Genomic DNA, 11708 nt, shown 5'->3' with positions numbered 1-11708 from the left:
ACTGAGTAAACGTAACAAAGTAGTACACGTCTTTGGCCACAGATGACTTAGTTCATAAAGACATTTTCCGCCTGTGTCTACCGCGCTGGCTTAGCTCAGTGGTTACTTCTGATGTACGCTTCTCATTTGAAACGAACACCCTCCCCTCACCGGGATCGACCCACGGGCGCTGTCCAGCGTTTTGCGTCCTTTTTCCACTCGACCTGACACGTTTCCAAACTGCAGCACAAATATACAAGTTTCATTTCATAAAGAAAGGGTTTATTTGACCATTAGTCGTTTATTTGAACTCGCTCAAAGATCTGCTGTTGAGGGATCGCAGCTTGTCCGTGAGGAGAGGGAATGTTCCTGTCTACGAGCGGTAAGCAGCCGCTGGGTTGTAGTAAATTATTCCAAACAGCGCCGTTAATATTTTACTGACATTTTCTTATGTTATATGTGTACATTTAAAACTAATGGGATTTTTTTTCGGCGAATGCAAAAAAAAAGTTCCCTTCTGCGCACGAGCTCAACAGTGACTCCTGTCGGTTTGCTTATATTTTCCACGAACTTCCGTTTTATCGCTTCAAACGTGCATATTTTTCCTTTAACGCACATTACCATTTATATATATTTATATATCAGTAATAGGTTGTAATCATATTATAATAGGCACTAAATGACGTCAAACAGAAAGAAAATATGTATGCCCTACTCAGAAAACGAAGCTTTATTTTGACAAGCAACAATCCATTGTTAACAGACATGACCATCGTGAAATCTAGAGAGGAACTGCCATGCAATCGTTTAATTGTCTGATCATTATGCATGGTGGCAAATGATTCAGAAGTCCCCAATTATTTAACTCAACCCATTATTGTTAAACTCGTCTGGAACTTTCCGGTCGCGCATGCGCACCTTCAGTGACGGAACTGTGTTAACAAATTTCGAAAGGATGGACTACGGCAGCGTACGTAAACCTTTTTAGTCCGTCTCTAAATTGCAATGTTTTCATAATCTACGTCTACATGTTTATTTAAACTCGCTGCTGTTTGCTGTCGTTCGCAAGCAGAGAGAAGCTCAAGTGAAACGTGTTAAAAATGAACCGATTGGCCGAGTTCAGAGTTAGCTGTGCTCTCGGTTAGCCTCGGGGAAACATTTCGCTTCCCTGGAAACTCTCAAATTAAAGTCACGTCGGAACAAAACGTCGCCAAAACAGTTCTTTTGTTGTTGTTTTTCTAACAGAAACCAAAACCCATTTTCTAAAGACTCGTCTTGTCCCACCTCTGACAAATCCGCGCTTAATGGCTAGTTTTGCCTTTAGTCCCCGTGCTTTAATTTTGAAAGCGCGGCCGAAGTGTTTCCGCTAGCATCTCCCATGGTAACGGTTGCCTGCGGCTCGCCCAGCGCTTGCAGCCGTAGCCGACGTCAGCGTCGTTTCAGGTCCAGTCCTCCAGAGATGGGCCATCATCTGGGGGACTCAGGGCTCCGAGTTGTACAGGAAGTTCCCTCTATGTTTTTCTTTTTTCTTTTATTTTGTTAATCCGATGAATTTGTCTCCACAGCCGGGCTGTCGCAGCGAGTGAAGGCGGTCTGCCCGTCCGAAACCTCCGGCCAGAAATGAAGAGGTAGGTGGCACGGAAACTGTGGGCCTTTTTTTCACCTGGCAGTAATAGCATAGATAAAGCGAGCGGTCAGCAGTCTTTATTTTACCTGGTTAAATAAAGGAAAAAAAAAAAACAAAAACAAAAAAAACATCAGCCTGATCTGGTTTAACCTCAGACTAACCATTGCTCTTGCATTTTGGGGGCCAGCCAACAGAAGAGCCCGGAGCCAGAGGGGGGCGTCGCTGTGAACGAGGAAGGTACGTTCGGCTTTATTGTTCTGAGACACAGCCAATACTGCTAAAAGCACTGGCATCATTTGACTATATGCGCAGGGGTTGTTAGATTCATTTCAAAGGGCCAGGGGGATGCCCCCATTAAGCCTGCGTTCTGATTGGTCAACCATATGCGCATTGGTTAGTCCTTTGTGTCACATTGAAGCTGTGATCAGAACCCTTTCTTTTAGTCTTTCTATGCTACAGTCATGACCAAAAGGACTGGCAGTGACAAATGTTGTCTAGCAAATGTTTGTTTGTCTCTATGAGTCATGATGCAGGGATATCAGACGCATATCCATGATAACTTCTTTCTCAGTACAGACATTCCAACACACTTTTACCCTGATGCAAGAACGATATGCTGACTCCCCTTCTGTATATGGTCTTCACAAACTTTACTGCTTTACTTTTTATAGTGGCAATATGCATTTGGTCTAGGTTACTACAAGCATGAAAAAAGCATAAATACAATTTGCAAGGTTAATTAAACTTGATTTTTATCACATAAGTGTCATTTTCTTCTTCGCCCTGCACCAGGCTGCAGGTGCAGGGCGCTGCCATGGTTACATTCAATGGCTGAAGTTCACACTGGAAGATATGGATATTATCATTTTCAGAGACTGAGAAAAAGTAAAAAAAAAAAAATCTAGGGCCTGACGATAATTTAATAATGATGATATCTATCAATCGAGAGACGTGTGGTGCCATAGAAGAATGGCTCAGTAAAAAGTTCAATAGAAGAACAGTTTTCGTTCCTTCTGCAGTCGCTACGTCCTTCCAACCAATCACAAACGCAGACCCAAGAACGCTCCGTCACCAAGCTCTGTGTTCTTTACCTAAAAATAGGCCATTAAGCAACAGCGTCAAATAGCCAGGGCAGCACTTAATTAGGTTTTGAATTTTTATGATAGTTATTGATATCGATCAATATACTTTCTATTTTATCGATATGCTTTTTTTCTGTATCGTCCAGCCCTACCTTAGCCTATTAATACCTGAGGTTTATCTGCTCCCTGTGGGCTAACCCTGACATTGGTGGATGAGAAACTCATACCTAAGGACAGTTGAGTTAATACAACTCTTTAGCTTTCTGTTGGAACCGACTTCCACTTGGAACCGACTTCCGGCAATTTTGGGAGCGAAATGTATTTTTTTATTGAAGTCATGAGCAACATGAATAAATCAGGCGAGCAGGCATATCTGATATCCAGTATGCCAGAACAAACTTGATAAATGTTGGGAACGGTTGGTGCTGTAAATGGACACATTGCATTTGAAGCCTTGGGCTTTTTAAACCTGTCAGATGCTCACTGTTGAACAACAGTAGACCATGAAAGGTGTAAGAGCCTTTGATCGAAGATCTAGTAAAGCTGTGAAAGAGCCAGCTGCACTCACTCTGTCCTTAACAGCACAGGTGCTGGTTCGCTTTGCATCAAACCACCTCACATGGCCGTTAGGACTAAAGGAACGGCCTATGGCGTCATCCAAAACAACATGAGGTTTTGGTTACAATAAAGGAATCATCAGCCCCTCCAGGAGCACCGGGTAGGATTTAGTGCGTCCCTGTACTCACAGTAAAGGCCTGTACACAGCCAGCCAGAACAGAGAAATACATTGTTTACTTCAGGCTGCAGCAACAACCACTTTGCCTTGTTGGGATGAGAGCTTTGTGAGAAGAAGGCCCATAAAGATGTCCCTTCTGTTTAACAAGAAGAAAAACACGAAGAGAGTGAATTCTGCAGGAAGTGCGAGGATGGAGCGTAGAAATGGACTTGTTAAAATATTCTGTCTAAGATCACTACACCGAAAAGATAAGTTTAATCTTTCTTCAGTTTACTATGCAATTTTTTTATTTATTTTTTGGAGATTTTTCGCGGCTCTAGTGGCTCGCCTTTTTATTACAGTAGGCTGACAGGAAGGGGGTAGAAGAGGGGGAAAGACATGTGGCAAAGGACCACGGGTCGGAGTCGAACCCGGGTCGATCGCGTCGAGGACCAAGGCCTCCACACATGGGCTGCGCCACCAGCGAGCCCCACTATGCAAGTCTTTTGAAAAAAAATCTGAGTTGAAGCCACAGAATAGTTCATTTGTCACTCCCTAAAGCTTTGGCTATGACTGTAGTAGGGCTGGGTATCATCTAGGATGAGCCGATTCGATACGATTCTCGATACACAGCTCACGATACGATACAATTCTCGATACATAGCTCAGCTTGATTTGATTCCAATATCGATATTTATTACTTTGAATTAATGCTCAGTGATTCAATCACCAAAATCAGCCAAATATTATGTTTATGTTCTATTTATTGATCACAGACATATTAACAGGAAAATAAAGTGCATTTGCTTCAATGCATTTAACGTGTCACAGAAACCAAAAATGTGCCCAAACATCTGATTTTAGGGACAAAGGAGCTTCTAAAATCCTGTCGGCGGTTCCACAAATTCGTCTCACTTGCTCTCCTTCGCTGTGAACTGTAATGGTTGCGCTGTAATAACGCCCCCTAGAGGTTGGGAGGTATATCAATATTGAAAGCCAGAATATCGATATTAAATTGTTTTTAAAAATATCGATATTAATCTTTATATCGATTTTTATGCACAGCCCTAGACTGTAGTACCTTTATGAAGAACTCCTGATCCCATAGGTTCAGTCCAACAGAACTGATGTACTTCATGTTATTTTTTTCTGTCCTCCTAACCTGTCTTAAAATTGATACGCATGGTTCCCCTTAGGCTCTGTAGCCACGGCAGAAGATCCGGCTGCCATCGCTGCCATTCAGTCTGCCGCCACCTTCACGGATCCACAAATCAAGTATCTCTTCAAGACTGAAGGAGCTGCTGGACAGGTATGATGGGCTCAGGTGGGCAGAAGTATCAGTTGTCATGTAAGGTGTTTCTGATACAGTCCTGCCTTCTTTTTTTTTACTCTTCTCTAAATGGCCTAGTACAGGGGTCAGCAACCTTTACAACCCCAGAAGCCATTTTTGCCTTTTGCCTAAGAAGAATTTGTTTAGAGCCAAAACCATAAACTCCAAAACCTAACCACCAGTTTTTACAATATTTATTACAAGAAATATGTTTAGATTTTTAAATAAAAGAGAAAACTGTTTTATAAGCTTATTAAATAAAGAAAAGCATTGGATTCTTACATACACTTCAAAAAGGGAGCTAAAAGTAAGTCAAATTTTCTTGAAATGATTGCATTTGTCCTTGATTTTAGCAGGTAAGTTTAAATGATCTCCCAGTGGAAGTAGATTTTTGCACTTAAAATAAGAACAACTCATCTCCGTCATCTAATTTCAAGTGCAGATATCAAATTACCTTACTTTAGGGGTCAAAATAAACATTCCATTGGCAGATCATCTTATTTACCTGCTAAGTTTGAAGACAAATGCACTCATTAGAAGAACATATTATCTACTTTTGGTTCTCTTTTTGCAGTGTAAGAGAATGAATACATTTTCTTTAATGAAACATTCAAGTATTTTTCTTCATAGAAACGACACCAAAAACACACACAATATCAACCAGAAGACCAAAAAATATTCCTTACATTGTTGATGTAAAAACAGCATTCATTTATCACCTGTAGATCATATTTGGCGAAAGTTATTGACAGCCACAGTGGGGGGACTGAAGAGCCCTCATTTTAGGTCAGGGGCCTGCGACCTTTACAGCAAAGAGCCATTTTGCCTACACTCTACTTGAATTAAACTCGTTCAGACCCACAAATGTTGCCTGGCCTTTTGAAAAAAGACAAGTTATAATTTTACTGGATTTACTGAACATTCTTCTGCACACTTTTTTAAAAACTGTTTTTCTCCTGCACTGTTACATCCTTATCACTGCTGCACTTTATGTTGTAATGCTATCTCATTTCAATTGCAATCTAATTACATTGTCGTAAGCTGTATGCAATAAAATTTCGTTTTGTATACACTATGTGCATACAAAACGACTATAACGTTTGTCCAAGTCTGTAGGAAATATGTTGTCATCGTTAAAGAAACACCCTTTTATGTCTATTTTGATGTTTAAAAAATGAGGATGGACGGGATCCTGATATTTGTGGATGAAGATGTAAAAAAATCGTAGTTTCCAACGTAATGAAAAAATATTGATTTAAAATTGAATACTACTGGCACTTTTAGCATCATTCTGTTGTGAAAATTAAAAAGCAATTATTCCAAGAAAAAACTGCTAAATCCTGCATTTATTATCATTATTACATTTAAATACAATGATAAAAAATATAAGTTGTAGCCAAAGTTATTAAGAGCCACTGTGGAAGGTCCAAAGAGCCACAGGTTGCAGACCCCTGGCCTTAGATCAATGTTTTCTGCAGTCAGGTAGACCATGGAAACTCCCTTTCTGCTGATAGCTCCTCCCTATCTGTGGCATCATGTATGATGTGTGTTTAGAGCCTGGGGTTCTGACCCATTCAACCAAGCAGTGTAACCCATTAAGACCATAAACATTCCTGGACTTGTTATACAGACTAAAGACGTATAACTGTTGTAGAGTCTGCATTTTCAGACGGTTTGAGACGATTCCAATGACGGAGAAAGTGTTCAGCATACAAAATCGTCCAATTGTGTTTTGGCTTGTTCTGTAGAGTTTATGCTGAGTGTTCTTGGTAGAATATTAAGATCTAGACATTCAGGCTGAAACCATTCTTTGAATGATTCGAGGGCCTTGGTTCCTAAAACCCGTTAACTGATCTGCCTCGAAGCTTTGATAAATCGAGTCGAACTGTTCAGTGGCCTGTGTTGTGGCTGGGTGCTTATCTGTGTTGCACAACCATTTCACTTCTGGTAACGATGGCCTGCTCGGCTGACACCTGGATGCCCAGATCACAGGTGTGAGGCGTGAACGACAGGTGTAGGTCGCAGGTGGGATGCGTGGTCACAGCTGATTGGACGGATCACGCAGCAGTGTAGTAACGCGGGCGCTGTTTGGTCCAGGACACAGCCGCTAGCTTAACGGGCTCGTGAGAATGTGCGGTTAATATCTGGCTTTGTGTCTGCCATGGATATGAACCCTTTAGTTTCGCGTTGTTTTAAATAGCTAAAGGCAGCTAAAATAGGACAAACTCGTTGCAATTTGGAAGCTTCTCTTTGGAAAACTGGTGAGAAACGATTCCTCCTAATAATAACTTGACAGAAAATCACAAAACAAAAATCACCTCACCGACCAGTATCGACAGATTTACAAACGTCATTTCCAAATAAGCTACTTTTATTTAATGTAGCCAAAAACACAAATTCTTAGTTTTTATGAGCCAACACAACTATAAAGACCTGGTTTTCACATTTTTACCGACTGACTGCTTCTAAAAGGAAAACTAATCATTCCCACAATGCTAGGCTGTCACAAATCAGTTTGACGTTTCTCTCATTGAGGTTTCTAGACTTTTCTAACCTGTGGAACCCGATATGTTGGACTTGCAGGTGACCTACAGAGTGATCCAGGTGTCGGACGGCCAGTTGGAGGCTCAGACTGACGGAGCTGCAGCCGTCAGCCTGGTTGCTGGTTTTCCTGCCGCCACACAGACTGTCACACAGGTGAGCGGCGCACTAATAGGTTAAACCAACCAAACTCAGCTGGACCTGTTCTGCATCTTCACTATTAATAGGCATAGCATCCATTCAGTGGCCTTTAGTCTTTATCGTAAGCTTGAATATCTTTTCTCCAGGCGGTCATCTCCCAGCCGGAAGGGTTGGAGGGGGACGTCAGCGCTGAGGCCCAGTACGCCTATTACCCAGCCTCCATTGCAGACGGCTCTGCTGGCGCCATGGTGACCACAGTGCAGGCCTCTGACACCCTGCTGGGCCAGACCACCCCCACAGGTACGCTGTGGAGGGGCAACCCAAACTAAACTCTAACAGTAGCCAGGAGGAAAATGTAGCGCTATCCTAAGAGATGTAGCTTTTGTCGCTGACTGCAAGGTGTTGTCTTAAAGGTCAACTTTATGTGATGATGTCCCCCCAAGAGGTTTTAACTGCATCCAATCAGAGGACAATAGCACCGCGCACTCAGCCGTACGTAGCGTGAGTACATCTAGAGTCATCAGAATGCTCTTTACTACTTTGTGTCTAAAGCATCTAAGCTCACTTCCTCTGTTCGTAGGAAGCAGGAAGCTCCTCGGGGTTCCAGGGATGAAAAACGGCGAGCACAGCACAACGAAGGTTGGTTTGCATGTTCAGCGTTTGTGTTTCGCCGTCTCTTTGTTGGAATGAGATTGGCACATGTAGAGGCAGATGTTTGATCTCCAGGGTTTGTTCAGCTTTGACCTGCAGATACTAGTTTCAGCTACTTCAGCTTCTCTTTAAGAACAATGATGTAGGAACCGTATTCAGAATATATTTGATAGCCTTCCTGCGGTTAGAAGCCCTACATTGATCATATTAGGTGTGAGGCGGTCGCCGTGAAACAGGGTTTCACTAATAGTTGAAGAGATGACATGCAGCTCTGCTTGCCTGCTTCTTCGTCTGTTCTTTGTCTGCCTTCAGTTGTAAAGACCCGGCCGATTGTAGAAATAGTTCTGCTCTGGGGCCTCAGGTACGATGGAGTGAGCAGGTCTCATACTAAATGCTGGCAGTGGGGAAAAATCCAGGAATTTGCGGCGCACAAAGAAATGCAGATGTATGAAACCGTGTGTAGACGGGTCGCCGCATCCGTCGCCTTGACAAATCCCAATCTGCCTGGAATTGGACGCACCTGTATGTGTACCTAAGGGCCCCTGACCCCGCCCCTAATTAGATATGCAAATCAGTAAAAACAGCCCAAAGGCACCCTCTGTGGGAATAATTATCATGATAATGGAGTGGAGGCCTGAGTTGAGCAGGATTACAGAAACATTAGTGCAGTCAGAGCTCTGATAACATTTGCACATGGGCTCCTTGTTGCATGAGAGCAACGATTGAGGGGAATTTGAAGTATCTGAGCAACATGGAGGAGTTATTCCCAGCAGGCAGGCTTGTGGCGGCTTAGGGATGCTAACTACCCGACCTGTCAGTCAGCTCCCTCTGAAAAGCTCCGGTTGCAGAGACCGAAGCCGAGTTAGGACTTGAAACGGCACCGACGACATGCGGTTCCTCCTGGTTTCCCCTGGGCATTCTGAACCAGGTCATAAGACACTCATCATCCTGTGCCAGCAGGTCAGCAGGATCTCTGAACACAAGCTCCCTCCGCATTCGTCCATCAGCGACGTCCTCCAGCCACGTTCAACAGTTACACGCAACTTTCTGCAGCTATTTATGCACATGTGCGATTGTCTCCACCTTAGGAATGGAAACACCTGCTTTGTTAGGAACAAATCTGCTGATCCAACCCCGTTTTATTTTTCAGTGGGAATAAAAAAGCTCTAGATGATTCACATGCATCTCATGCGCCTCGGCAAACAGGCCAATGTTCATTTCCATCTAAATGTGACAAAAACAGAGGAATATTCACAGTTTACATCTGATTGATTACCGCACATTTTCACACAACGGTCATTTTTATACATGCCAAATTGGACGATAGACATCCGGCCACAAGTTGTTCTTTTTTTGTGCATATGCACGCTTTTGACATGAGGCCCTTGGTCTTCTTTCCTCAGTAACGGCACCCACACTGAAGAGTGCCGTTGTTAGAAACACCAGGTAGTACGTTTGCTGTTTTCTTATATCAAGAAGTCCTTTAATTGGGCTACTATTGCTGAATATGGCGATGACCGTAGCAAATACAATGAAACATTTTGTTGAGAATCTTTTGCTAAATCATAATATCCCCACCACTCTTTTTGAGCTTTTATACCTCTGCTATTAAGTCTTTATCCCAGAGGCCAAATAGGCCATTGGCAAGCAGAATTTGCATGCACGGCACATAAAATCCAAAATCCTACCAGATTTAGCATCCAACGCTGTGTTTTGTGATTGCAGTGTTGCACACTTTGATGTGATTGTCAACTATGATTGTAATTGAAGATTCTGGTCACAAGTCAATGTTTCTGTGCATCTCCATTTTTTTTTGTTCTTCTTCTTTTGACTTCTTAATTTACCATCGTTCTTATCAAGATTTATTTCATTCAAAAATGTTTCAACAGTTGAGCGAAGGCGTAGGGACAAGATCAACAACTGGATTGTTCAGCTTTCCAAGGCCATTCCGGAGTGTAACATCGATTACACCAAGACAGGCCAGGTGACTCCAGGTTGTTTTCTAACCTTTCTAACGTTTAACCTGACTAATTACTGATGTTTCCCCAACATTTTTATCCCGTTCTGGGCCTTTTTCAGAGTAAAGGTGGCATCTTGTCAAAAGCCTGCGATTACATCAAGGAACTGAGACAGAGCAACATGAAGCTGGGAGAAGACATCAGCGTTCTGGATCGTCTGCGAGTGGACAACCAGCTGCTGAGACAGGAAGTATGTCAGCATGTGGTGCTGCCGCTAACACGGCTCTTTTATTGGTCATGATCCATATTTTTCCTTGTTTTAGGAAAAGAGAACCAATACTTGTATATTGATATTTGTATCGAAAAGCCTGGTATATTTAGGTTAGCAGGCAGTTTAATATCAGTGGTTTCTTTTGTTGTGGACTGACATTAACCCCCCCCCCCCCCCCAAAAGAAAACAAAAAAAAACAATTAGAATAAAAAAACAAAACAGAAAACTGGTTCTCAGAATAATTTTCTTGCAATTATGTAAGTCACAAAACAGACGAAAGAAACAACATCCGTCTTTGGCTGTGACATGATTGGTGCAAACTCCGGCGGCCTGTTGTGGCCAATCACAGCTCCATGCAGACCTCATCAGCCTTAGCTGCTCTCTGGCCATCGTTAGGCAATACACACTCCATCATGTAACGGAGTAAGATGAAATAAATAACGGAAATACGTTTTTGTCTTTCAGTAAACTGTTAGTTAAGGATGTTATTCGAAATAAGCCATCTTATCACTCTGAAGAATCACCCAGCAATATTGTAAATGTTTGTAAAATTTAATTGAGATCGCAACGTTTTACTTCCAAATTTGTTGGCAATCAAATCTAGCCTAGCCAGTGTATTTGCTTAGAGTGCAGGAAGTAACACACAATTTCTTCTTACTGGTGCTATACTGCATCTTCGCTTTATCTGTGTGTTTTCACAGGTGGAAGACTGGAAATCCAAGAATCAGATCCTGAGAAACCTTCTGCGACAGCATGGCATTGTTGGATCGTCGAGCTCAGACACTCAGTGAAGGCTGTTGCCAACCGGCTGTTTCAAGACAACTACACATGGGCCAAAAGACTACCTGAAACCCTTAGAAATATGCATCTTGTCATACAGCATGCACAAAACGATTGAACTATTTGAATATTGTTAGGAATGTTCACATCCCCCTTTTGTGAAATCATCCAGATTGTTTCCTTTTTAAGTTCTTGGCATTTAGGTAATTTACCTGATAACTTTAACAATAATATTTAACTTGATGGGCCTGCTGAGTGTTTTTTTTTTAATCATATTCAGGAAAGCCCTGATAGATGCCTCTTACCACGAACATGTATGGTTTATTCATATCCAGTACAGTAAGCTCTGAAACAAAACCAGTTATTCAGTCCTTATGCTTATGTTTCTTGATATGAGCTGCATCCGTTTTAATGACTCCAGATATTCTATTCATGTATTGATGTCTTATTTTGACCAGTTTATACCAAGTTTACCATCCAGATCATCCTCTGGGTTTACTGTGTGTCTGTCTGTTTGTTGGGGACTGTTGGTACATTGCAACAATGTAACTATTAAGTAAAAAATAATGGGTTTGGAAAGTATTGTGTTTACTGTCTATTTATTTGTCGCAAACGGCGGTGTTTTAATTTGAA

General features: G+C 42.1%; 1 protein-coding gene across 2 annotated transcripts; it reads left to right on the top strand.

Annotated features, from left to right (window-relative positions):
- Positions 1-814: 814 nt before the first annotated feature.
- Positions 815-11657, top strand: usf1 (upstream transcription factor 1). Of its 2 annotated transcripts, none has more exons than XM_021310742.2 (11): positions 815-949; positions 1545-1607; positions 1794-1843; positions 4600-4712; positions 7317-7430; positions 7562-7715; positions 7829-7907; positions 7996-8054; positions 9956-10050; positions 10146-10274; positions 10997-11657. In XM_021310742.2, exons 2-11 carry the CDS (start codon positions 1600-1602, stop codon positions 11084-11086), a joined length of 891 nt encoding a protein of 296 aa, XP_021166417.1. In that variant the 5' UTR covers positions 815-949; positions 1545-1599; the 3' UTR covers positions 11087-11657. The 2 variants fall into 2 exon arrangements, with proteins under 2 accessions (XP_021166417.1, XP_012708234.1); XM_012852780.3 differs by having other exon boundaries at positions 7829-7916.
- Positions 11658-11708: the final 51 nt, after the last annotated feature.

This window comes from Fundulus heteroclitus, chromosome 18 (genome assembly GCF_011125445.2).
Source record: "Fundulus heteroclitus isolate FHET01 chromosome 18, MU-UCD_Fhet_4.1, whole genome shotgun sequence".
NCBI lineage: Eukaryota > Metazoa > Chordata > Actinopteri > Cyprinodontiformes > Fundulidae > Fundulus > Fundulus heteroclitus.
The sequence above is the reverse complement of the archived record's forward strand: the minus strand, read 5'-3'. Positions and strand labels throughout refer to the sequence as shown.

Excerpts from the sequence above, each read along its gene's own strand:
- usf1 (XM_012852780.3), top strand. Across the intron at positions 7,431-7,561 it reads CCACACAGACTGTCACACAG|GCGGTCATCTCCCAGCCGGA; the intron begins GTGAGCGGCGCA and ends TCTTTTCTCCAG. Across the intron at positions 7,917-7,995 it reads CGCACTCAGCCGTACGTAGC|GAAGCAGGAAGCTCCTCGGG; the intron begins GTGAGTACATCT and ends CTCTGTTCGTAG.